The sequence below is a fragment of the Pristiophorus japonicus genome, chromosome 25, assembly GCF_044704955.1.
Source record: "Pristiophorus japonicus isolate sPriJap1 chromosome 25, sPriJap1.hap1, whole genome shotgun sequence".
NCBI classification, from domain to species: Eukaryota; Metazoa; Chordata; class Chondrichthyes; family Pristiophoridae; genus Pristiophorus; species Pristiophorus japonicus.
This window is the reverse complement of record NC_092001.1, coordinates 7606887-7633125: the sequence shown is the minus strand read 5'-3', so window position 1 is coordinate 7633125 and position 26239 is coordinate 7606887. Positions and strand designations below refer to the sequence as shown.

The following is a 26239-nucleotide window of genomic DNA, read 5'->3' as shown; positions in this document are numbered from 1 at the left end:
TAATGAGTCAAATTTGTCCAGGGCCTGTGAGCATGATCTTCGCTCCACAGAAGAAATTGCATTGGCATTGCCCCATTTCCAGTTCATGACAGTAGCACAGCCTGGATATTAGGCAGCACCCCGCCCTGAGCGATGGTCACCTTTCCCAGCAGCTTGTTGAGCTCCTGGTCGTTGCGGATGGCCAGCTGCAGGTGTCTGGGGATGAGGCGGGTCTTCTTGTCGTCGCGGGCCGCGTGGCCGACCAGCGGTCAGATACTCGAGCACAGCAGCCATGTAGACCGGGGCTCCGGCACCCACACGCTCAGCGTAGTTACTCTTCCGCAGGAGCCTGTGAACACGGCCCACAGGGAACTGCAGTCCGGCCCGGGAGGAGCGAGACTTGGCCTTGGCCCGAGCTTTACAGCCGGTTTTTCATCTTCTACACGTTTCCACAATGCACACGTTCAGAGAAAGAATGAGAAACTCCTCCCACATCTGCCCTTCTTATACCTTCAGGATAAATGCAGGGAGCGAACTTGTGATTGGTCGCTCTGTGGTGAATTTCATGGGTCTTTTCTGATGACCAATCGCAGCCTGCTTAGTCCGCCAATGAAACCGAGGCGGAAATGACTGTTCAACAGTCGGTCCTCTAATGATTTAGAAATTCAAAAATCCCGCCAAAAATTGTTAAAATTGCGGATTATGTTGGTAACTTCACCATTAGCCAAATATTTCCAAACATTGTTTGTTTCCTTTTGTCTGAATCCATATTTCACATGTAAATTCCAGGCTGTTACAATCAGGATTAACTTCGGGTTCCGTTTCAAACTATCTGCAATGAGTAGAATCAATCTCCACTGATTCTGTAACGGGACACATTCCAGCTTAATCTTTGTAAAAGTTGGATTTCATAGATTATCGATCGATCACCCCCAGAGGCGGCAGTGAGTCCAGAACTGGGAGTCTTTCGGTGAAAAGAGAAGAGGGACAGAGTGTGTGGACGAATATTCAACTGATCGTCCAACCTGGAGAGACACAAGGACACCCACACCATGGAGAAACCGTGGGAATGTGGAGACTGTGGGGAAGGATTCACTCCCCGTCTGATCTAGAAATTAATTGTCACAGTCACACCGAGAAGAGACCGTTCACCTGCTCCGTGTGTGGGTAGGGTTTCACTCCATCATCTGCTGAAACTCCAGCGAGTTAACACTGGGGAATTGTGGGAAGAGATTCATTCAGTTATCTGAATTGCGAGTTCACAAGTGACTGCAGGGGATGGGTTCGACTGTTATTACTGCTGTTAATCACATCCTGACTGAATCGTGTTCGTTCTGTCAGTTGGGATTTGTTTCTGCTGATGTTAATCATTCTGAAAACTGGGCTGGAGTTTAATATTTTGAAATTTCAAATTACACAATGTGTCAATATTTGATACCTCTATGATAAGACTTTTGATGTCCTGTTAGCGACTGCTCCATTTTGGGCCTTTTCTCCTTCTAACTCTCGATTGTTTCAGTTCTCATGCCTTTGGTTACTCTCAGGGACAAGTCCCAGTTCTCCACACCTTCCAGAGTGCCTCTCTCTGCCTTGGTGTCCAGATTAGGGATAGCTAACACGCCCGGGATCACTGAACACAAATTCCAGTCTGTTAATCATTTTCAGTGACAGGACTTAGCATGTGCCTACAGCAGTTGTTGAGATAAGCGACTGCATCTCTTTCCAAATTCAGCTGGTAAACGGCCTCACCCTGATGTGTTTTCCCCCGAGGCGCATCTGCATCCATTCCCACTGTCCCCACATTTACAGTGTTGAGTCAGCTGGGCACACGAGTCTCACAGGCTAGACGACTGGTTGAAGGTACATCCATACACAGAACATATGTCCTGTTTCTCCCCGCTGTGATTGGTGTTTTTCCAAAGACTGATGATAAGGTGATCCTGATGAATCCGATGATGCCCTCAAATCTTGACGTGATGGTTGATTTGGGTTTCCAAGCTGCAGATCCTCCCCTTCTAATACCCTACAAATGGAGGTTACAAAAGTTGTTACTTTAAGTACAGGATAGAAATTTCCACTGTGATAGGCATCAGAGCCGAGTTCAATCCTGCCCTCAAGTGACATCCTCACACTTCCCAGTTGATGTCACTGGATCGGTATCAAGAACAAGGGCACTGGATAATTTTTACTCATATTTAGCCCAGTAATAGTGAGGACAATTTGAACCCCTGAATTGCTGCCTTGACTGAGAACAACTAACAGCCCAGATCAAGGACCAAACTTGGGAACTTCCCAGTCAGTATTGCAGAGTGTTCTAAAATTTGTGGGGTTGGGGGAGTGTTAGAAAAAATATTTTCAAACAAACTTTAATCTACCTTTAAACAAAACCTTCGTCACAATGCACAATTCTGAAATCCTTTCAAATTAGAAAAGCAAATCAAATGTATCAAAAACAATTGAGACATTATAGAAAGGCTCAAGTCACTGAAAATATACAGCTTTACAATCACGGCACAATACAGAAGGGAGCGACTGTAAATGGGAGCTCGCCTTATGAAGTCCTCCGACACTCCGAGATAAACTGGACTGTTCTTTTAAGTATAACTAGGCAGAGAAAAGGGAGTCCCTGTCCCTTTAAATATCTGCTCCATTCCTCCAGGCAGCGGGAGGAGCAATAGCGTGCGGTATCTTTATATCCTGACGCAGCAAGACCTAATAAAACATATTGCATCAGCTTAAGTACAACAACTGAAAAGTGTGTACACAAAGTCTTTGCTACATATATATGTGTAAGTGTGTGTGTGTAAACTAAACACATCATTCGTATTGTTTGCTAGTGAATTCCACAAAGATAAGCTATTATCTTCGCCAGTTATTTTTCAGCATTTATTTCCTATTATTTATGATGTAATTGCAGAGTGTTTAATCCCTTTACCATTTATTGATGACCCATTGTCCTGTGTGCCCTTGTTTAGAAAGTGATGTCACAATGACCATTCCTTTACCAAGGTGACCATCTGTGTGCAGTATTCAGTGGTAAGGGGATTAAATTACACCGAGGGTAATGAGCAGCCTCCCATCAGTCTCTGCACTTTATTGTCCAGTGATCACCTCACCAACACACAGAAGCTCCTAGATTTACCTCCAGTGTGGATGACTTGTGTAAGTGATGTTGAAAATGAAATTGTAGGGGTGAAAGAGGAGTTGGGGGAGGGGTTTGCAGAGAAGGGTGAAAGAGGAGTTGGGGTGAGGGTTTGAAAGAAATGGGGTGATAGAGGAGTTGGGGTGAGGGGTTTGGAGGGTCGGGGCGAAAGAGTAGATGGGGAGGGGTAATTGGAGAGTAGACGTGAAGGAGGTGTATGAGTGAGGGGTATTTACTGCCCATTAATTGCCTTTGTTGGGTTTATTTTTCCTTTAAAATATTTTGTATTGTGTGTTCCCCCGAAGGTAGACATGGGGCTGCAGTTCCTTGCAGGCACTGGGCTTTTCTGGTGAATTAATGTGGGTAGTGTTAATTGGGAATAGATTTTAGTGGGATCATTCTGTGCTGAATGCATTGCTGGGCTGCGGGGTTGTCCACAGTCCCAATGACGAGGTGCTGCTGACAACAAATCCAGGATTCCCTTACATTGTGACACCAAATCCAGGGACCACAAACATTGTGACACCAAATCTGATATGTCCTTACTATACCGTATAAATGCACACGAGGCCCTTACTTGAGAGAAGGTCACTCTGTAACCAGTTACCTTTTTTACCAAGGCCTCAAGTGATGAAGGTGGATGGAGCTTCCCCTTTTATACTTGAAAGTTCAGGTTAGGAGTGTCTCCCACAAGTTCAATGTTCTCACGGTGTACAACTTCGGTCAGCTTATACATGGATTACAATGCTAGTTGAACACATTACATCACCTCCCCGCAAAGTCTTATTGAGATCACAGGTTAAGTCTCTCTGGTGGTTTATACTCCCTTGTAGAGCGCCTGAGTTGGGGTTCCGGTTGTTGGGCGCTGGCCTGAGTGTCTGCTGTTTGCGGTGCCTCAGGCCTGTCTGGACTGCCCACAGTGACTGGGCTCTCCTCCACTTGGTTCCGGTGTTCAGTCACCTGTGGTGGAGTAAACTCTACGTCGTGTTCTTCCTCTGTTTTTTCTATGGGGTTGCTGAACCTCCTTTTAGTTTGATCCACATGTTTGCGGCAGATTTGTCCATTGGTAAGTTTAACTACCAAAACCCTAATTTCCCTCTTTGACAATCAGAGTGCCTGGAAGCATTTGGACCCTGCAGCGTAATTAAGGACAAAAACAGTGTATTGACATCAATAATAGCGCCCTCGCATTTCTGTCATGGTAGTCACATTGTGACTGGCGCCTGCTCTCAACAATTTCTTTCATAGCAGTGTGTATAAGGAATAACCTGGTTTTGAGCGTCCTTTTCATTAGCAGCTCTGCGGGTGGAATTCCTGTGAGCGAGTGTGGTCGGGATCTATTGGCCTACAGGAGGCGTGATAAAGCAGCTTTAAAGGGAACCCCCTTAGATTCTGAGCATCCCCTGTTTGATTATCTGCACTGCTCGTTCTGCCTGGCCATTTGAGGCCGGCTTGAACGGTGCCGTTCTGACATGGTTAATTCCATTGCCTGCCATGAAGTCTTGGAAATCAATGCTTGTGAAGCTCGGACCATTGCAGCTGGCCATGACATCTAGTAGACCATGGGCGGTGAACATTGCCCGTAGATTTTCGACCGTGGCAGAGGTTGTGCTTGAATTTATAATGGCACACTCAATCCATTTTCAGTAGGCTTCTACTACAACCAAATACACTTTTCCCATGAAAAGACCTGCGTAGTCCACATGGATGCGTCACCATGGCTTGGCGGGCCAGGACCAAGGGCTAAGGGCGGCTTCCCTGGGTGCGTTGAACAGCTGAGCACACGTGTTGCACCTGCGAACACAATGTTCCAGGTCTGCATCTATCCCTGTCCACCAAATGTGTGACCTGGCAATTGCCTTCATCATGACAATGCCCAGGTGCTCATTGTGAAATTCTCTGATAAACACCTCTCTGCCCCTCTGGGACATGACTACTCGATTTCCCCATAGTAGGCAATCGGCCTGAATGGAGAGTTCATCCTTGCGCCTATGAAACGGTTTAATTTTCTCAGGGCATGCCCTGTACATGGCTGCCCACTCCCCATTCAGGACACATTTCTTAACTAAAGACAGTAGCGGGTCTTTATTTGTCCAGACTTTAAGCTGACGGGCTGTCACAGGTGAAGCTTCGCTTTCGAAAGCTTCAACAGCCATGACCATCTCAGCATCATGCTCAGTTGCCCCCTCAGTGGTGGCTAGTGGGAGCCTGCTGAGTGCATCGGCACAGTGTTCAGTGCCCGATCTGTGCTGAATTGTGTAGTCATAGGCGGCTAATGTAAGTGCCCACCTCTGTATGCGGGCCGACACATTCACATTTATGGCCTTGTTGTCGGCCAAAAGGGACGTTAGGGATTTGTGATCTGTCTCCAGCTCATATTTTCTGCCAAACTAGGGCCTTCCAAGAGCAATTGTTTGACCTCAGCCTGAGCTAGAAGCAGTGTGGGAGGTTTCTGCTCTTTACAAAGGAGGTGCTCATAGAACTCTGCCACCTCTTGTAACCAAACCTGCAGCCTCACTCCATGATAAGGACAGTGCTGCTACTAGCTGTGAAGGTGACCGTGATTCTGAATTTCCTCAGTCTGGGATTCTTCCGGGCAGTCTTCTCTCTTTCCAGAGAGAAGCAGGTAGAGCATGGGTCATGTAATGTTAACAGTTTGTTGGAGCATAACAAGTTGCGTGCTCTATGAAAAGCCCTTTCCTGGATGTTCCCTCAGACCCAATCGCGACCTTTGCGTGGGAAAACGTGTAGCGGCTCTAACAGCATGCTCAATTTGGGAAGAAAGTTACCAAAAAAGTTCAGGAATTAATGCAGCTCCGTCGTGTTACGGGGTGTGGGTGCTCTCCGGATCGCTTCCGTTTTGGACACAGTAGGTCTGATCCCATCTGCTGCTACCCTCCTCCCCAGGAATTCTACCTCTGGAGCTAAGAAGATGCACTTTGCCTTTTTCAGTCGCAGCCCTACCCGGTCCAGTCTGCGTAGCACCTCATCCAGGTCGTGGAGATGATCTTCAGCATCGCGACCCGTGATGAGGATGTTGTCCTGAAAAACCACCGTCCTTGGAATCGACTTGAGGAGGCTTTCCGTATTTTGCTGAAAGATCACGGCGGCTGAACGAATCCCGAACGGACATCTGTTATACTCAAACAACCCCTTGTGTGTCGTGATGGTGGTCAGCCTTTTTGAATCACTCGCCAGTTCCCGGGTCATGTGAGCTGAGGTCAGGTCCAATTTTGAAAAAAGTTTGCCAGCGGATAGTGTCGCAAAGAGGTCCTCCACTCTCGGTAGCGGGTACTGGTCTTGGAGTGAGACCTGATTGATGGTGGCCTTGTAAGCGCCTCATACCCTGACCGACCCATCCGCTTTGTGCACCGGCACGATCGGGCTCGCCCAGTCACTGAATTCAACTGGCAAGATGATGCCTTCCCTCAGCAGGCGGTCGAATTCGCATTGTATTTTTTCCCGCATCACGTACGGCACCGCTCTGGCCTTGTGGTGTACTGGCCTGGCGTCCGGGTTTATGTGAATCACTACCTTAGCCCCCATGAAAGTGCCAATGCCGGGTTGAAATAATGAGTCAAATTTGTCCAGGAGCTGTGAGCATGATACTCGCTCCACAAAAGAAATGCTTTGACCTCGCCCCATTTTCAGTTCATGACAGCAAGCAAACTTCTCCCCAGGAGTGTGGGACCGTCCCCTGGGACAATGCAGAGTGGCAACCTGTTCTCCGAATATAGCACCGGAATAATCTCCTTTGTATATGTCCGTAGCTGTGCATCAATCGGCAATAATTTTGGTCTCCTGGCCTTGGACACCCACAACCTTTCAAACTGGTTGATACTCATCAAGGACTGGCTGGCCCCCGTGTCTAGCTCCATTAATACTGGGATGCCATTGAGTAGCACTTTCATCATTATTGGTGGCGTCCTGGCATATGAACTGTATATGTGCTCCACATGAACTCGCTGAACTTCAGCTTCCTGTGATTTTCCACAGTATTCATTTGGCCTCGTAGGGCTTACATCGGGCTTGTCCTCCTCGTACTTCAACCTGGCTTCAGGCTTCGTGCATATAAGCGCCAAATGACCGCTGACGTTGCAGTTTCTGCAGGTATATTGCTGATAGCTGCAGGCTCTGTCTAGGTGTTTGGCTTCACACCTCCAGCATGAACTGGAGGACCCGTTATTGGAAACAAAAGGTCCATTACCAGTCGATCGTCTCTGACTGTCTGTGTAACTGTCCTTAAGTGCAACATTAACAGGTGTTGATTGCCCCATTACTGGCCGCATTGTCCATTGCAATGGCATGATTCACCGTTCAGCTATCCATTGTCTCTGTTGAATTACCCTTTTTGGTTCGACTGCATGGTGGGACATGTCCGATTGCCCTTGTCTGCCTCGAGAACTGTGTGCCGTGTTAACAATGTTGACTCCCTTGTCATTTGCCGCATTTGAGCCAAGATTTTTGTCATACATCATTCTGGTCTCTTCCTCCCCTGAGTTAAAGTCTGGGCTGTCAGAGCCGCTTCCAAGGTCAAGTCTTTGGTCTCAATCAGTTTCCTGAAAACCCCAGCATGCCCGATGCCCTCAATAAAAAAGCATTATCTCCGCTCTGCCGGCATCTGTAAACTTACATAGGCTCACCAGTCGCTGGAGATCTGCCACGAAGTCAGGAACGCTTTGCCCTTCTCACCGCCAGTTCATGTAAAACTGGTGTCTCGCTTTGTGCATGCTGCTCGCAGGTTTAATGTGTTCCCCGATCAATTTACTGAACTCTTCGAATGTCTTGTCCCCGGCTTCTCTGGGGTGAAGGGCCTTCATCAGGAAGTACATTCTGGATCCACAAACCGTCGAGATGAGCCCTGCGTTTGTCGGCCGAATCCTGTCCCAAACTTTCCTTAGTGACAAAACTTTGCTGTAGTCTCTCAATGAAGTCGTCCCAATCACCACCAACACAGTACCTCTCTTCTCTGCTGCTAGTGGCCATGCTCGCGTGGTTTAAATCACAGTTTCTCGTCGCCAATGATATGTCCTTACTATACAGTATAAATGGACACGAGGCCCATACTTGAGAGAAGGTCACTTTGTGACCAGTTACCTTTATTACCAAGATCTCAAGCGATGAAGGTGGGTGGAGCTTCCCCTTTTATACCTGAAAGTCCAGGTTAGGAGTGTCTGCCACAAGTTCACCCCCTTATGGTCAATGTTCTCAAGGTGTACAACTTAGGTCAGCTTATACATGGGTTACAATGATAGTTGAATACATGACAAAATCCAGGGACCACCACCATTAAGACACAAAATCCAGGAACCACTTTCATGGTAACTCCAAATCCAGGGACCACTTGCACTGGGGCATCAAATCCAGGAGCCACTTGCACTGGGGCATCAAATCCAGGGACAACTTACTCTGAGACACCAAATCCAGGGACCCCTTACACTGAGGCATCAAATCCAGGGACCACTTACACTGAGGCATCAAATCCATGGACTCCTTACACTGAGGCATCAAATCCAGGGACCACTTACACTGAGGCACCATATCCAGGGACCCCTTATACTGAGGCATCAAATCCAGGGACCCCTTACACTGAGACATCAAATCCAGGGACCCCTTACACTGAGGTATCAAATTCAGTGACCACTTACACTGAGACATCAAATCCAGGATCCCTTACACTGAGGCATCAAATCAGGGGACCCCTTACACTGAGGCACCAAGTCCAGGGACCCCTTACACTGAGACATTAAATCCGGGGACCCCTTACACTGAGGCACCAAATCCAGGGACCCCTTACACTGAGGCACCAAATCCAGGGACCCCTTACACTGAGGCATCAAATCCAGGGACCCCTTACACTGAGACACCAAATCGAGGGACCCCTTACACTGAGGCACCAAATCCAGGGACCCCTTACACTGAGGAATCAAATCCAGGGACCCCTTACACTGAGGCACCAAATCCAGGAACCCCTAACACTGAGTCATCAAATCCAGGGACCCCTTACACTGAGGCACCAAATCCAGGGACCCGTTACACTGAGGCACCAAATCCATGGACCCCTTACACTGAGGCACCAAATCCAGGGACCCCTTACACTGAGGCACAAAATCCATGGACCCCTTACACTGAGGCATCAAATCCAGGGACCCCTTACACTGAGCCACCAAATCCAGGCACCCCTTACACTGAGGCACCAAATCCAGGGACCAGTTACAATGAATCATCAAATCCAGGGACCACTTACAATGAGACTACAAAATTACAGAATTACACAGAAATGAGCCACTCGGACTAACCAGTCCGTGCCGGTGATTATGCTCTGCTTGATAATGAGATAGCCTCAGTATGGAGAATGGTCATGCCGGTGAAAGCAGCTCCAGTTAGGGGGAATGGTGGGTAATGAATGAAGAGACGATGGAGGAATCAGACGGTGACTGGTGGGGCCTGGTGACAGATTATTGCCAGAAGTCCTTTTCAGGCAGGTTGATGATTAGATGTAACCAGTGCAACAACTGTATCCATCTGTTATTGTTCCAAAATACCCAAATCTAATGTCACTAATTTATTTTTCCATGAGAAATGTTGAGATTACGATGTGTTGTTGACAGAAAGAAATGAGGCTTGTGCAGTAAGCTGGTTCCTTGAATGAACACATTGTGAGGCTGTTTTGTGACTCGGCTCTGTGAGTTTAAAAACATGAAATGGAAAAGGGCATGTCCAGTAACACTTATATTGCCAATAGTGCTTTCTAAGTTAATCATTATATCCTAAGCCGAATATCCTATTGACTATTCCAATCACTAATTCCAATCCTAAACAAATAACCACAAACCACAACCACTAAACCTACATCTAAACCCAGCCCCTAACCAACGCTAACAACATAAGAAATAGGGGCAGCAGCAGCCATCAGGCCCCTTCAGCCCACCCTGCCATTCAATAAGATCTTGGCTGATCTGATCTTGGCCTCAATTCCGCTTCCCTGCCCTCTCCCCATAAACCTTGACTCCACTCTCTTTCAAAAATCACTCTATCTGCAACTTAAATATTTTCAATGACCCAGACTCCACTGTTCTTTGGGGTAGAGAATTTCAGAGATTCAAAACCCTCTGAGAGAAGAAATTCCTCTTCATTTCCATTTTAATTGGGGCCCCCCTTAAGCTCAGACTTTGCCACCTAGTTCTCGATTCTCCCACAAGAAGAAACAGAGATCAGTGGGGAAGCTAAAGACCTGATAAAGGAAGTATTTAAACAATTATTTTGATGGAAGAAATACTGCAAGGTATGCTAGTAATAAGTAATTGTAATCAACTAACCCATCAAAATTAGCAAAGGCAATTACAAAGGTCAGAACATTTCAAAGTTGATCACATGCAGTATGTGTGAAGATCTATTAACCGCATTCAACAATCGTTAAATACAGAAAATAACAGATTTACAGTCTTACACAAGATAGTTCTTACAAGGGTTGGTTGAAAGGAACGTTAAATGAGTGTAAAGTGAGACACGCCGGTTCAGTCTGAGACATCCACAAGCCGGATACTCAAATGAAACAAGTTTGGGATTTGATGTGGTAAAAGATGAATTACGTGAGAAGTGAAACAATCTAGAGTAAGAAAAAGACCAAAATGGAAGGGACGGGAACATTAATGAGTCTATTTTTATGGAGAAATGAAATATTGGACACAGGGTGTTTGAAACAATACTGAGACAGGACATTACTGTCCAGCTCAGGGACAGGGTTATACAGAGCAGCAGGAACAATGACTGAGTGCCAGAATGAACATGTTCAGTGCCAATTGGGGGCCCAGGAAATCCTGTCCCAGTCATGACGTTCCATTCCTATTTACCCAGCATTCCCCGCGACGGAGGACGTGCCGAGCCCAGACTACAGGGGCCCAGTGCGCAGGTGCGAGACCGAGCTGTGTTTGGAGCATGCGCGGTGCGTGTAATGGCGGAAAGGACATGGTGAACATCTGTTCCGCAAAACAGTCCATTTTCCGCGGGGCGGAGGTGAGTAAAGGACCAGCGGGGAGCCGGGGAGGCTTCATAAACAACCGGTGCCCGCCGGAAGCCCGGAATAACAACCGGAATATCGGCGGCTGCAGCCTCGAGGCTTTCTCCCGGTCACAGGCCCCGGGTAACGGCGGCCTTCTTTGTACAGGAAGGCAGGGTCAGTCCTCCGCCATCTTGGTTCAGTGAGCAGCAAAGCGCATGCGCGGCCATCTTGGTAAAGTAACCGCTGAGTTCCTTTGCTCAGATTCTGATAAAAGTAAATTGAATTTTACAGATTGAATTAATACAGAGAGCTGCGCATGCGCGGTTCAGCCCCACCCCCTGTGTCATTCCCAGTGAGCAGAATAGCACATGCACCCTCCCCTGCCCCAGCCCTGCCTGTGATCACCATTCACTCAGTGAGCGGAAGAAGATGGTTTAAAACAGCCGGGATTGGAGACACCACGACCCCGGGGTAAGGCTCAGAGATCAGCATTGAGTCCGGGGGGAGTTCACGGGGAGTCGGGGGCTGTGTGTAAGGGGCAGAGTGGACCAAGAACCAGTGTCAGTGCGTGGTGTGAGTGGGGGAAGGGAGAGTCCATTCTGGGGCTGTGTGTGGACAGCGTGTGTCCAGGGTAAGGGAGACAGAATGGTCAGAATCCGCTATTTACAATCTGCTGCTTTCTCTCTCCAAACCAGGTTTAGTTCCCTCGGGGGCTGTGTGTAAGAGGCAGAGTGGAGCAGGAACTAGTTCCGGGACATGGTGTGAGTGGGGGAAGGGGGAGGCCATTCTCGAGCTGTGTGTGGACAGTGTAAGGTAACAGAGAAAGTAAACCAGTCGCTCTTTCAAATCATTGCTGCTTTCTTTCCCCAAATCAGTAGTGAATGTTCCTGATTCAGTTCCAATCTCACCGTGTCTGTTGTTCTTGGACAGTGAGCAGTGGAAACACAGTCTGACAGTGAGGATGTGGGGAATTTCACAAAGTGCATCTATTGCAGGTACCAGGAGAGGAGAGTGGGAGAAGATATTTTAAAGACGCGTTATATTTCGGTGAACTGAGTTCCCCAAAACCGTGTTGCTGATGATCGAGAGCTACATTGTCACTCCCTCAGATACATCGTATTGTCCCCCGAATCCATATCTTAGAACTAATAATGTTCTCGTATTATTATTCTCACAGCAAAATTCTTCACCAGCCAGAACAAATGAGATCTTTCCTCCACCCAGAGAGTCGGCGGCAGTCGGGAGCAGCATCGAGGAGGTGCATGGAGAGGCCTATAAAAGGCACAGCAGGGAGTCCGGGGCCCAGCGTCGGCGGCAGTCGGGAGCAGCATCGGAGGTGCGTGGAGCAGCCTATAAAAGGCACAGCAGGGAGTCCAGGGCCCAGAGTCGGCGGCAGTCGGGAGCAGCATCGGAGGTGCGTGGAGCGGCCTATAAAAGGCACAGCAGGGAGTCCGGGGCCCAGCGTCGGCGGCAGTCGGGAACAGCGTCGAGGAGGTGCATGGAGAGGCCTATAAAAGGCACAGCAGGGAGTCCGGGGCCCAGCGTCGGGAGCAGCGTCGGAGGTGCGTGGAGCAGCCTATAAAAGGCACAGCAGGGAGTCCGGGGCCCAGAGTCGGAGGTGCGTGGAGCAGCCTATAAAAGGCGTACTTGTGCAGCTATAGGGTGAAGGCAAAAAAGAAGTAGAAAGAAATCAAAAGGTGACGTCACAGCCAAGAGGGTAAGTGATTGGCTGGTGATTGGTGAGTAGTTTTTCTTTTTTCTCTTCTATATCAGTGAGTAACTTTTAACACTGTTGTTGCCAATTTAAGTGTATATAATGGTTAAGTCATGGCAGGAGAGCTCGGTCGGGTGTTATGCTCCTCCTGTACCATGTGGGAACTCAGGGACACTTCCGGTGTCCCTGACGATTACGTGTGCGGGAAGTGTATCCGCCTCCAGCTCCTGACAGACCGTGTTGCGGAGTTGGAGCTGAAGGTGGATTCACTCTGGAGCATCCACGATGCTGAGAATGACGTGAGTATCACGTGTAGCGAGTTGGTCGTACCACAGGGAAAGGGTCCACAGCCAGATAGGGAATGGAAGACCAACAGGAAGAGCAGTGCAAGGAAGGTAGTGCAGGAGTCCCCTGTGGTCATCCCCCTGCAAAACAGATACACTGCTTTGGGTACTGTTGAGGGGGATGACTCATCAGGGGAGGGCAGCAGCAGCCAAGTTCATGGCACCGTGGCTGGCTCTGCTGCACAGGAGGGCAGGAAAAAGTGTGGGAGAGCAATAGTGATTGGGGATTCAATGGTGAGGGGAATAGATAGGCGTTTCTGCGGCCTCAACCGAGACTCCAGGATGGTATGTTGCCTCCCTGGTGCAAGGGTCAAGGATGTCTCGGAGCGGGTGCAGGACATTCTAAAAAGGGAGGGAGAACAGCCAGTTGTCGTGGTACACATTGGTACCAACGACATAGGTAAAAAGAGGGATGAGGTCCTACGAAACGAATTTAAGGAGCGAGGAGCTAAATTAAAAAGTAGGACCTCAAAAGTAGTAATCTCGGGATTGCTACCAGTGCCACGTGATAGTCAGAGTAGGAATCGCAGGATAGCGCAGATGAATACGTGGCTTGAGCAGTGGTGCAACAGGGAGGGATTCAAATTCCTGGGGCATTGGAACCGGTTCAGGGGGAGGTGGGACCAGTACAAACCGGACGGTCTGCACATGGGCAGGACCGGAACCAATGTCCTAGGGGGCGTGTTTGCTAGTGCTGTTGGGGAGGATTTAAACTGATATGGCAGGGGGATGGGAACCAATGCAGGGAGACAGAGGGAAACAAAAAGGAGGCAAAAGCAAAAGACAGAAAGGAGATGAGGAAAAGTGGAGGGCAGAGAAACCCAAGGCAAAGAACAAAAAGGGCCACTGTACAGCAAAATTCTAAAAGGACAAAGGGTGTTAAAAGAACAAGCCTGAAGGCTTTGTGTCTTAATGCAAGGAGTATCCGCAATAAAGTGGATGAATTAACTGTGCAAATAGATGTTAACAAATATGATGTGATTGGGATTACGGAGACGTGGCTCCAGGATAATCAGGGCTGGAAACTCAACATCCAGGGGTATTCAACATTCAGGAAAGATAGAATAAAAGGAAAAGGAGGTGGGGTAGCATTGCTGGTTAAGGAGCAAATTAAGGCAATAGTTCGGAAGGACATTAGCTTGGATGATGTGGAATCTATATGGGTAGAGCTGCAGAATACCAAAGGACAAAAAACGTTAGTGGGAGTTGTGTACAGACCTCCAAACAGTAGTAGTGATGTTGGGGAGGGCATCAAACATGAAATTAGGGGTGCGTGCAATAAAGGTGCAGCAGTTATAATGGGTGACTTTAATATGCACATAGATTGGGTTAACCAAACTGGAAGCAATACGGTAGAGGAGGATTTCCTGGAGTGCATAAGGGATGGTTTTTTAGACCAATATGTCGAGGAACCAACTAGGGGGGAGGCCATCTTAGACTGGGTGTTGTGCAATGAGAGAGGATTAATTAGCAATCTCGTTGTGCGAGGCCCCTTGGGGAAGAGTGACCATAATATGGTGGAATTCTGCATTAGGATGGAGAATGAAACAGTTAATTCAGAGACCATGGTCCAGAACTTAAAGAAGGCTAACTTTGAAGGTATGAGGCGTGAATTGGCTAGGATAGATTGGCGAATGATACTGAAGGGGTTGACTGTGGATGGGCAATGGCAGACATTTAGAGACCGCATGGATGAACTACAACAATTGTACATTCCTGTCTGTCGTAAAAATAAAAAAGGGAAGGTGGCTCAACCGTGGCTGTCAAGGGAAATCAGGGATAGCATTAAAGCCAAGGAGGTGGCATACAAATTGGCCAGAAATAGCAGCGAACCCGGGGACTGGGAGAAATTTAGAACTCAGCAGAGGAGGACAAAGGGTTTGATTAGGGCAGGGAAAATGGAGTACGAGAAGAAGCTTGCAGGGAACATTAAGACGGATTACAAAAGTTTCTATAGATATGTAAAGAGAAAAAGGTTAGTAAAGACAAACGTAGGTCCCCTGCAGTCAGAATCAGGGGAAGTCATAACGGGGAACAAAGAAATGGCGGACCAATTGAACAAGTACTTTGGTTCGGTATTCACTGAGGAGGACACAAACAACCTTCATGATATAAAAGGGGTCGGAGGGTCTAGTAAGGAGGAGGAACTGAGGGAAATCCTTATTAGTCGGGAAATTGTGTTGGGGAAATTGATGGGATTGAAGGCCGATAAATCCCCAGGGCCTGATGGACTGCATCCCAGAGTACTTAAGGAGGTGGCCTTGGAAATAGTGGATGCATTGACAGTCATTTTCCAACATTCCATTGACTCTGGATCAGTTCCTATGGAGTGGAGGGTAGCCAATGTAACCCCACTTTTTAAAAAAGGAGGGAGAGAGAAAACAGGGAATTACAGACCGGTCAGCCTGACATCGGTAGTGGGTAAAATGATGGAATCAATTATTAAGGATGTCATCGCAGTGCATTTGGAAAGAGGTAATATGATAGGTCCAAGTCAGCATGGATTTGTGAAAGGGAAATCATGCTTGACAAATCTTCTGGAATTTTTTGAGGATGTTTCCAGTAGAGTGGACAAGGGAGAACCAGTCGATGTGGTATATTTGGACTTTCAGAAGGCTTTTGACAAGGTCCCACACAAGAGATTAATGTGCAAAGTTAAAGCACATGGGATTGGGGGTAGTGTGCTGACATGGATTGAGAACTGGTTGTCAGACAGGAAGCAAAGAGTAGGAGTAAATGGGGACTTTTCAGAATGGCAGGCAGTGACTAGTGGGGTACCGCAAGGTTCTGTGCTGGGGCCCCAGCTGTTTACACTGTACATTAATGATTTAGACGAGGGGATTAAATGTAGTATCTCCAAATTTGCAGATGACACTAAGTTGGGTGGCAGTGTGAGCTGCGAGGAGGATTCTATGAGGCTGCAGAGCGACTTGGATAGGTTAGGTGAGTGGGCAAATGCATGGCAGATGAAGTATAATGTGGATAAATGTGAGGTTATCCACTTTGGTGGTAAAAACAGAGAGACAGACTATTATCTGAATGGTGACAGATTAGGAAAAGGAGAGGTGCAACGAGACCTGGGTGTCATGGTACATCAGTCATTAAAGGTTGGCATGCAGGTACAGCAGGCGGTTAAGAAAGCAAATGGCATGTTGGCCTTCATAGCGAGGGGATTTGAGTACAAGGGCAGGGAGGTGTTGCTACAATTGTACAGGGCCTTGGTGAGGCCACACCTGGAGTATTGTGTACAGTTTTGGTCTCCTAACCTGAGGAAGGACATTCTTGCTATTGAGGGAGTGCAGCGAAGGTTCACCAGACTGATTCCCGGGGTGGCGGGACTGACCTATCAAGAAAGACTGGATCAACTGGGCTTGTATTCACTGGAGTTCAGAAGAATGAGAGGGGACCTCATAGAAACGTTTAAAATTCTGACGGGGTTAGACAGGTTAGATGCAGGAAGAATGTTCCCAATGTTGGGGAAGTCCAGAACCAGGGGACACAGTCTAAGGATAAGGGGGAAGCCATTTAGGACTGAGATGAGGAGGAATTTCTTCACCCAGAGAGTGGTGAACCTGTGGAATTCTCTACCACAGAAAGTTGTTGAGGCCAATTCATTAAATATATTCAAAAAGGAGTTAGATGAAGTCCTTACTACTAGGGGAATCAAGGGGTATGGTGAGAAAGCAGGAATGGGGTACTGAAGTTGCATGTTCAGCCATGAACTCATTGAATGGCAGTGCAGGCTAGAAGGGCCGAATGGCCTACTCCTGCACCTATTTTCTATGTTTCTATGTTTCTACAAGGAACAGTGCAGGCAGCTCCTTCTCACACACAGTAAGTAGATTATCACTCACAGAGCGCAGAGACTCAGAACTGGCCTCAATCCTATTGTCACAGGCAGCAGAAGCTGTCAGTCCCACAGTGATCCGAAGTGGCAGAGTTACATTGTGAATCTGACAGCCACATGGAGCAGTAGAATCACATGCTGTTTCACCATTGAAACAGATCACACTGACAGGTACATTAAACACCCACACTCACTTGCCAGAAACTGGCAGGTAGAGAATAAAACACAATCAACTGTCAGAAAAAATGTCAAACAGAAAGTATAAACCACACTCGCATATCAGAAGCTGATGGGTACAGAGCAAAAGCCATATTCATGTTTCAGAATCTGACGGATTCAGTATTTAAACCCCCCGAACATACCAGAAGATGACAGGTGCAGAATAAAACCCACATTCCCGTACCACAGACTGACAGATACATTATACAACACACACCCACATATATGAAAGTGACAGTAACAGAATAAAATCCCCACTTACATACCAGAGAGTGACAGGTAAAGTGTAAATCCCATGGGCACATATCGGAAAACTGAAAGGCAGTAAGTAAAATTGTTACTTGCATCGCAGAAACTGATCGGGGCAGAGTAAAACCCTCACACACACATCAGAACAATGACACGGAGAACGCAAACTCTTCACTCACATATCAGAGAAATACAGGTAAAAATTAACATTGATTCTCACGTTCACATACCAGAGACTGGAAAATACAGATTAAACTCAGACTACCGCAGCAGAAACTGAGAGGCACAGATTAAACCTCAACACACACCAAAACCTGACAATTACAGAAAAATACACACACTTGCATATCAGAGACTGAGTGATACAGTATAAAACCCACACTCACATATCAGAGACTGAGAGATACAGTATAAAACCCATACTCACATATCAGAGACTGAGTGATACAGTATAAAACCCACACTCACATATCAGAGACTGAGTGATACAGTATAAAACCCATACTCACATATGAGAGACTGAGATACAGTATAAAACCCACACTCACATATCAGAGACTGAATGATACAGTATAAAACCCACACTCACATATCAGAGACTGAGTGATACAGTATAAAACCCATGCTCACATATCAGAGACTGAGAGATACAGTATAAAACCCACACTCACATATCAGAGACTGAGTGATACAGTATAAAACCCACACTCACATATGAGAGACTGAGTGATACAGTATAAAACCCACACTCACATATCAGAGACTGAGTGATACAGTATAAAACCCACACTCACATATCAGAGACTGAGTGATACAGTATAAAACCCACACTCACATATCAGAGACTGAGTGATACAGTATAAAACCCACACTCACATATCAGAGACTGAGTGATACAGTATAAAACCCATACTCACATATCAGAGGCTGACATCTTAAAATCCATATTCCCTTAACATAAATTGACATACAGTGACATGCCCAGACTCACGAACCAGTAATTGACAGGTACAGGGTAAAGATCTCTCTTTCATTCCAGAAACTAACAGGTACAAAGGAAAGTCCACTCACAATTAAACAGAAACTGGCAGCTATAGAGTAAGGCCCACAATCACAGATCAGAACTTGACAGGTACAGAATAAAACCCAGGCTCCCATAACAGAAATGGAGAGATACAGATAAAGGCCCACACTCACATACCAGAGACGGATAGATACAGAGTAAAACTCAGACTCATTTACCAGATACCGACAGATTCAGCAGAAAACTCACCTCCATAACACAAATTGACAGTTCGAAAGTAAAACCAATACTCTCTCAGGAATTGGTGGTACACAGTAAAACAATACTAACATACTGGAGAATGACGGGTATGGAGTAGAGCTCACATTCACATAACAGAAATGGACAGATACAGCGCAGAACACACTCACACACCAAGAATGGAAAGAAACATCGAAAATAGGTGCAGGAGTAGGCCATTCGGCCCTTCGAGCCTGCACCACCATTCAATCTGATCATGCAACTTCAGTACCTCACTCCCGCTTTCTCTCTATACCCCCTGATCCCCTTAGCCGTAAGGGCCACATCTAACTCCCTCTTGAATATATCCAACGAACTGGACTCCACAACTTTCTGTGGTAGAGAATTGCACAGGTTTACCACTCTCTGGGTGAAAAAGTTTCTCCTCATTTCAGTCCGATATGGCTTATCCCTTATCCTTAGACTGTGACCCTGATTCTGGACTTCCCCAACATCAGGAACATTCTTCCTGCCTCTAACCTGTCCAGTCCCGTCATTATTTTATATGTTTCTATGAGATCCCCTCTCATTCTTCTAAATTCCAGTGAGTGTAAACCTAGCTGATCCAGTCTTTCTTCATATGTCAGTCCTGCCATCCCGGGAATTAGTCTGGTGAACCTTCGCTGCACTCCCTCAATAGCAAGCAAGTCCTTGCTCAGATTAATAGACCAAGACTGCACACAATACTCAAGGTGTGGCCTCACCAAGGCCCTGTACAACTGCAGTAACACCTCCCTGCTCCTATACTCAAACCCCCTCGCTATGAAGGCCAGCATGCCAGTTGCTTTCTTTACTGCCTGCTGGACCTGCATGCCTACCTTCAGTGACTTGATGTACCATGACACCCAGGTCTATTTGCACCTCCCATTTTACTAATCTCTCACCATTCAGATAATCTGCCTTCCTGTTTTTGCCACCAAAGTTGATAACCTCACAATAATCCACATTATACTGCATCTGCCATGCAATTGTCCATTCACCTAACCTGTCCAATTCACTCTGCAGCCTCTTAGCATCCTACTCACAGCTCACACTGCCACCCAGCTTAGTGTCATCTGCAAACTTGGAGATATTACCTTCAATTCCATCGTCTAAATCATTAATATATATTGTAAATAGTTGGGATCAATGCACTGAACCTTGCAGCACCCCACTAGTCACTGCCTGCCATTCTGAAAAAGACCCGTTTATTCCTACTCTCTGCTTCCTGTCTGCCAACCGGTTCTCTATCCACGTCAATACATTGCCCCCAATACCATGTGCTTTAATTTTGCACACTAATCTCTTGTGTGGGACCTTGTCAAAAGTCTTTTGAAATTCCAAATACACCACATCCACTGGTTCTCCCTTATCCACTCTACTAGTTACATCCTCAAAACACTCTCGAAGATTTGTCAAGCATGAGTTCCCTTTCATAAATCCATGCTGACTTGGACCAATCCTGTCACTGCTTTCCAAATGATCTGCTATTACATCTTTAATAATTGATTCCAGCATTTTCCCCACCACCAATGTCAGGCAAACCGGTCTATAATTCCCTGTTTTCTCTCCCCCTCCTTTTTTTAAAAAGAGGGGTTACATTAGCTACCCTCCAATCCATAGGTACTGATCCATAGTCCATGAAATTCAGGAAAATGACCACCAATGCATCTTCTATTTCTAGGGCCATTTCTTTAACTACTCTGGGATGCAGACTATCAGGCCCTGGGGATTTATCGGCCTTCAGTTCCATCAGTTTCCCAACAACCATTTCCTGACTAATAAGGATTTCCCTCAGTTCCTCCTTCCTGTTAGACCCTCGGTCCCCTAGTAATTTTGGGAGGTTATTCGTGTCTTCCTTCGTGAAGACAGAACCAAAGTATTTGTTCAATTGGTCTGTCATTTCCTTGTTACCTATTATGAATTCACCTGATTCTGACTGCAAGGGACCATGTTTGTCTTCATCAATCTTTTTCTCTTCACATATCTATAGAAGCTTTTGCAGTCAGTTTTTATGTTCCCTGCAAGCTTATTCTCATACTCTATTTTCCCCCTCCTAAATAGACCCTTTGTCCTCCTCTGCTGAATTCTAAATTTCTCCCAGTCCTCAGGTTTGCTGCTTTTTCTGGACAATTTATATGCCTCTTCCTTGGATTTAACACTGTCCCTAATTTCTCTTGTTAGCCACGGTTGAGCCACCTTTTCGGTTTTATTTTTATGCCAGACAGGGATGTACAATAGTTGTAATTCATCCATGTGATCTTTAAATGTCTGCCATTGCCTATCCACCGTCAACCCTTTAAGTATCATTCACCAGTTTATCCCAGCCAAATCACGTCTCATACCATTGAAGTTTCCTTTAAGTTCAGGTCCCTAGTCTCTGAGTTAACTGTGTCACTCTCCAGCTTAATGAAGAATTCTACCATATTATGGTCACTCTTCCCCAAGGGGCCACGCATGACCAGATTGCTAATTAATCCACTCTCGTTACACAAGACCCAGTCTAGGATGGCCTGCTCTCCAGTTGGTTCCTCAACATATTGGGCCAGAAAATCATCCCTGAGGCACTCCAGAAAAACCTCCTCCACAGTATTGCTAAGTTTGGTTAGCCCAATCAATATCGAGGTTAAGGTTACCCGTGATAACTGCTGTACCCTTATTGCACGCATCCCTAATTTCCTGTTTGATGCCATCCCCAACCTCCCTACTACTTTTTAGTGGTCTGTACATAACCCCAACTAACGTTTTCTGCACTTTGGTGTTTCGCAGCTCTACACATATAGATTCCACATTATCCCAGCTAATGTCCTACCTTACTATTGCATTGACCTCCTCTTTAACCATTAACACTACCCCACCTCCTTTTCCTTTCTGGCTATCCTTCCTGAATATTGAATACCCCTGGATGTTATGTTCCCAGCCTTGGTTACCCTGGAGCCATGTCTCAGTAATCCCAATTACATCATATCCGTTAACAGCTATCTGTGCAGTTAATTCGTCCACCTTATTACGAATGCTTCTCGCTTTGAGACTCAGAGCTTTCAGGCTTGTTTTTTTTAAACACTCTTATTGTTGTAATGTGGCCCTTTTTGTTACAGAATGAAACCCACAGACAATTACCAGAAATTGACAGGTACTGGATAAAACCCACGCTCTCTTATCAGAAACTAACATACAGAGTAAAACCCTCATCCACATACCAGAGATGGACAGATACAGAATCAAATCCACACTCCCATACCAGACACCCACTATATAAGAAAATAAGAACATAAGAAATAGGAGCAGGAGTAGGCCATACGGCCCCTCGAGCCTGCTCCACCATTTAATACGATCATGGCTGATCCGATTATGGACTCAGGACCACTTCCCTGCCCGCTCCCCATAACCCCTTATTCCCTTATCAGTTAAGACAATGTCTATCTCTGTCTTAAATATATTCAATGTCCCAGCTTCCACAGCTCTCTGAGGCAGCAAATTCCACAGGTTTAGAACCCTCTGAGAGAAGAAATTCCTCCTCATCTCAGTTTTAAATGGGGGCCCCTTATTCTAAGATTGTGCCCCCTAGTTGTAGTCTCCCCGATCAGTGAAAACATCCTCTCTGCTACCACCTTATCAAGCCCCCTCATTATCTTATACGTTTTGATAAATCACCTCTCATTCGTTCTTCTGAATTCAATGAGTAGAGGCCCAACCTCCTCAATCTTTTCTAATAAGTCAACCCCCTCATCTCCGGAATCAACCTAGTGAACCTTCTCTCAACTTCCTCCAAAGCAAGTATATCCTTTTATAAACATGGAAACCAAAACTGCACGCAGTATTCAAGGTGTGGTCTCACCAATAACTTGTATAACTGTAGCAAGACTTCCCTGTTTTTATACTCCAGCCCCTTTGCAATAAAGGCCAAGATTCAATTGGCCTTCCTGATCACCTGCTGTACTTGCATACTAACCTTTTGTGTTTCATACACAAGTACCCCCAGGTCCCGCTGTACTGCAGCACTTTGCAATCTTTCTCCATTTAAATAATAACTTGCTCTTTGATTTTTTTTCTGCCATAATGCATGACCTCACACTTTCCAACATTATACTCCATCTGCCAAATTTTTGCGCACTCACTTAGCCTGTCTGTGTCCTTTTGCAGATTATTTGTGTCCTCCTCACACATTGCTTTTCCTCCCATCTTTATATCGCCAGCAAACAGCAAACTCTCTGTTGTCTGTTAGTTAGCCAAACCTCGATCCATGCTAATATATTACCCCCAGCCCGTGAACTTTTATCTTGTGCAGTAATCTTTTATATGGCACCTTGTCAAATGCCTTCTGGGAGACCAAATACACCACACCCACTTTATCCACCCTGTTCATTACATGCTCAAAGAATTCCAGCAAATTTGTCAAACTTAACTTCCCCTTCATAAATCCATGCTGACTGCCTGACCGAATTATGCTTTTCCAAATGGCGTGCTAATGCTTCTTTAAGAATGAACTCTTCAACATTTTCCTATCCACAGATGTTAGGCGAACTGGTCTATAGTTTCCTGCTTTTTGTCTGCCTCCTTTTTAACCGAGTGCGGTTCTCAGTCCCCGGGCAAGGCCGAGTGTGGCTCTCGGTCCCCGGGCAAGGCCGAGTGTGGCTCTCGGTCCCCGGGCAACACCGAGTGTGGCTCTCGGTCCCCGGGCAAGGACGAGAGTGGCTCTCGGTACCCGGGCAAGGCCGAGTGTGGCTCTCGGTCCCCGGGCAACACCGAGTACGGCTCTCGGTCCCCGGGCAACACCGAGTGCGGCTCTCGGTCCCCGGGCAACACCGAGTGAGGCTCTCAGTCCCCGGGCAACACCGAGTGTGGCTCTCAGTCCCCGGGCAACACCAAGTGTGGCTCTCGGTCCCCGGGCAACACCGAGTGTGGCTCTCGGTCCCCGGGCAACACCGAGTGTGGCTCTCGGTCCCCGGGCAACACCGAGTGCGGCTCTCGGTCCCCGGGCAACACCGAGTGCGGCTCTCAGTCCCCGGGCAACACCGAGTGTGGCTCTCAGTCTCCGGGCAACACCGAGTGTGGCTCTCAGTCTCCGGGCAACACCGAGTTTGGCTCTCGGTCCCCGGGCAACACCAAGTGCGGCTCTCGGTCCCCGGGCAAGGACGAGTGTGGCTCTCGGTACCCGGGCAAGGCCGAGTGTGGCTCTCGGTCCCCGGGCAACACCGAGTACGGCTCTCGGTCCCCGGGCAACACCGAGTGCGGCTCTCGGTCCCCGGGCAACACCGAGTGCGGCTCTCGGTCCCCGGGCAACACCAAGTGTGGCTCTCGGTCCCCGGGCAACACCGAGTGTGGCTCTCGGTCCCCGGGCAACACCGAGTGCGGCTCTCGGTCCCCGGGCAACACCGAGTGCGGCTCTCGGTCCCCGGGCAACACCGAGTGCGGCTCTCGGTCCCCGGGCAACACCGAGTGTGGCTCTCAGTCCCCGGGCAACACAGAGTGTGGCTCTCAGTCCCTGGGCAACACCGAGTGTGGCTCTCAGTCTCCGGGCAACACCGAGTTTGGCTCTCAGTCCCCGGGCAACACCGAGTGCGGCTCTCGGTCCCCGGGCAAGACCAAGTGCGGCTCTCAGTCCCCGGGCAACACCGAGTGTGGCTCTCAGTCCCCGGGCAACACCGAGTGTGGCTCTCAGTCTCCGGGCAACACCGAGTTTGGCTCTCAATCCCCGGGCAACACCAAGTGTGGCTCTCAGTCTCCGGGCAACACCGAGTGTGGCTCTCGGTCCCCGGGCAAGACCAAGTGCGGCTCTCGGTTCCCGGGCAACACCGAGTGCGGCTCTCGGTCCCCGGGTTCTCTTCCCTGAAGGACAGTACTGACCCAGATGTGTTTTTACGACAATCCGGCAGCTTTCATGGTCACTTTTTTCTAGTGCCGGCCCCACAAATGACCAGATTCATTAAGCTCCATTTCACAACCTGCCTTTGTGTTTTTGTGGGTTCTCTCTCACACTCCCTTTTTCCTGTTTGAAATTCACTTTACAGGCTGTTAAAAGGGGAGGATTTGGAGACTGGAAGCTCAAACCAAACATCACCTCAAGATCTTGCAGTCACTCGGTACATCGGGACTGGAATATCATCAGCTTTTGACCATGGAAGCAGAAGGCACCGTTCACAGTGGGGAGAAACGGTACACGTGCTCTGTGTGTGGACAAGGCTTCAGTCAATCATCCAACCTGGAGAGACACAAGTGCAGTCACACTGGGGAGAAACTGTGTAAATATGGAGATTGTGGGATACGTTTCAACTACCCGTCCCAGCTGGAAACACATCGGCGAGTTCACACTGGGGAGAGGCCGTTCACCTGTTCCAACTGTGGGTTGGGATTCACTGCATCATCCGACCTGCTGATACACCAGCGAGTTCACACTGGGGTGAGGCCGTTCACCTGCTCCGACTGTGGGAAGGGATTGACTCAGTTATCCCACCTGCTGAGACACCAGCGAGGTCACACTGGGGAGAGACCGTTCACCTGCTCCGACTGTGGGAAGGGATTCACTACATCATCCGACCTGCTGATACACCATCGAGTTCACACTGGGGAGAGGCCATTCACCTGCTCCAACTGTGGGAAGGGATTCACTACATCATCCCACCTACTGACACACCAGCGAGTTCACACTGGGGAGAGGCCATTCACCTGCTCCGACTGTGGGAAGGGATTCACTACATCATCCAGCCTGCTGAGTCACCAGCGAGGTCACACTGGGGAGAGACCATTCACCTGCTCCGACTGTGGGAAGGGATTCACTCGGTCATCCAACCTGCTGATACACCAGCGAGTTCACACTGGGGAGAGGCCGTTCACCTGCTCCGACTGTGGGAAGGGATTCACTCAGTCATCCAATCTGCTGATACACCAGCGAGTTCACACTGGGGAGAGGCCGTTCACCTGCTCCGACTGTGGGAAGGGATTCACTACATCATCCCAACTGCTGAAACACCAGCGAGGTCACACTGGGGAGAGGCCGTTCACCTGCTCCGACTGTGGGAAGGGATTCACTACATCATCCAACCTGTTGACACACCAGCGAGTTCACTAGTGAACGCAGGGGTTGGATTCTGCTGTTAATCGCATTCTGGACTGCATTGACTTCATTTTGATAGTTGGGGTTTATAACGCTGATGTTAATAAATCCTGTAACTGGAAAGGGGTTTAATATTTGGGATACAGACATATAAATTAGTGTTGCTTTAAACACATTGCTGTGGTTTTTTGTCTTTCCCACCTGAGGGTTTAGCATCACCTGGCTGGAGTTGAGAAAGGACAATCTATGGGGAGGATCTTACAGGGGGGAACAGAACTTCAGCCTGGACACAGTCCTTCAGGGACACACTGAGATCACCTCATTCTTCTGAACTCCAATGTGTATAGGCTCAACCTACTCAACCTATCATCATAAGTCAATCCCATCAACTCCGGAATCTGCAGCAG

At 47.6% G+C, this 26239-nt stretch overlaps 1 protein-coding gene across 4 annotated transcripts; it reads left to right on the top strand.

The window, feature by feature from the left end:
• Positions 1-11066: 11066 nt before the first annotated feature.
• Positions 11067-26003, top strand: LOC139238070 (zinc finger protein 45-like). 4 transcript variants are annotated; one of them, XM_070867431.1, is made up of 3 exons: positions 11067-11137; positions 24790-25755; positions 25840-26003. In XM_070867431.1, the coding sequence occupies exons 2-3, from the start codon at positions 24897-24899 to the stop codon at positions 25845-25847; spliced, it is 867 nt and encodes a 288-aa protein (XP_070723532.1). In that variant the 5' UTR covers positions 11067-11137; positions 24790-24896; the 3' UTR covers positions 25848-26003. The 4 variants fall into 4 exon arrangements, with proteins under 4 accessions (XP_070723532.1, XP_070723531.1, XP_070723530.1 ...); XM_070867430.1 differs by adding an exon at positions 12301-12741 and having other exon boundaries at positions 24790-26003; XM_070867429.1 differs by adding an exon at positions 12301-12840 and having other exon boundaries at positions 24790-26003.
• The last annotated feature ends 236 nt before the right edge of the window (positions 26004-26239 follow it).

Bases quoted from the DNA above. Each gene is read 5' to 3' on its own strand.
- LOC139238070 (XM_070867428.1), top strand. From the start codon at position 24,897: ATGGAAGCAGAAGGCACCGTTCACAGTGGGGAGAAACGGTACACGTGC.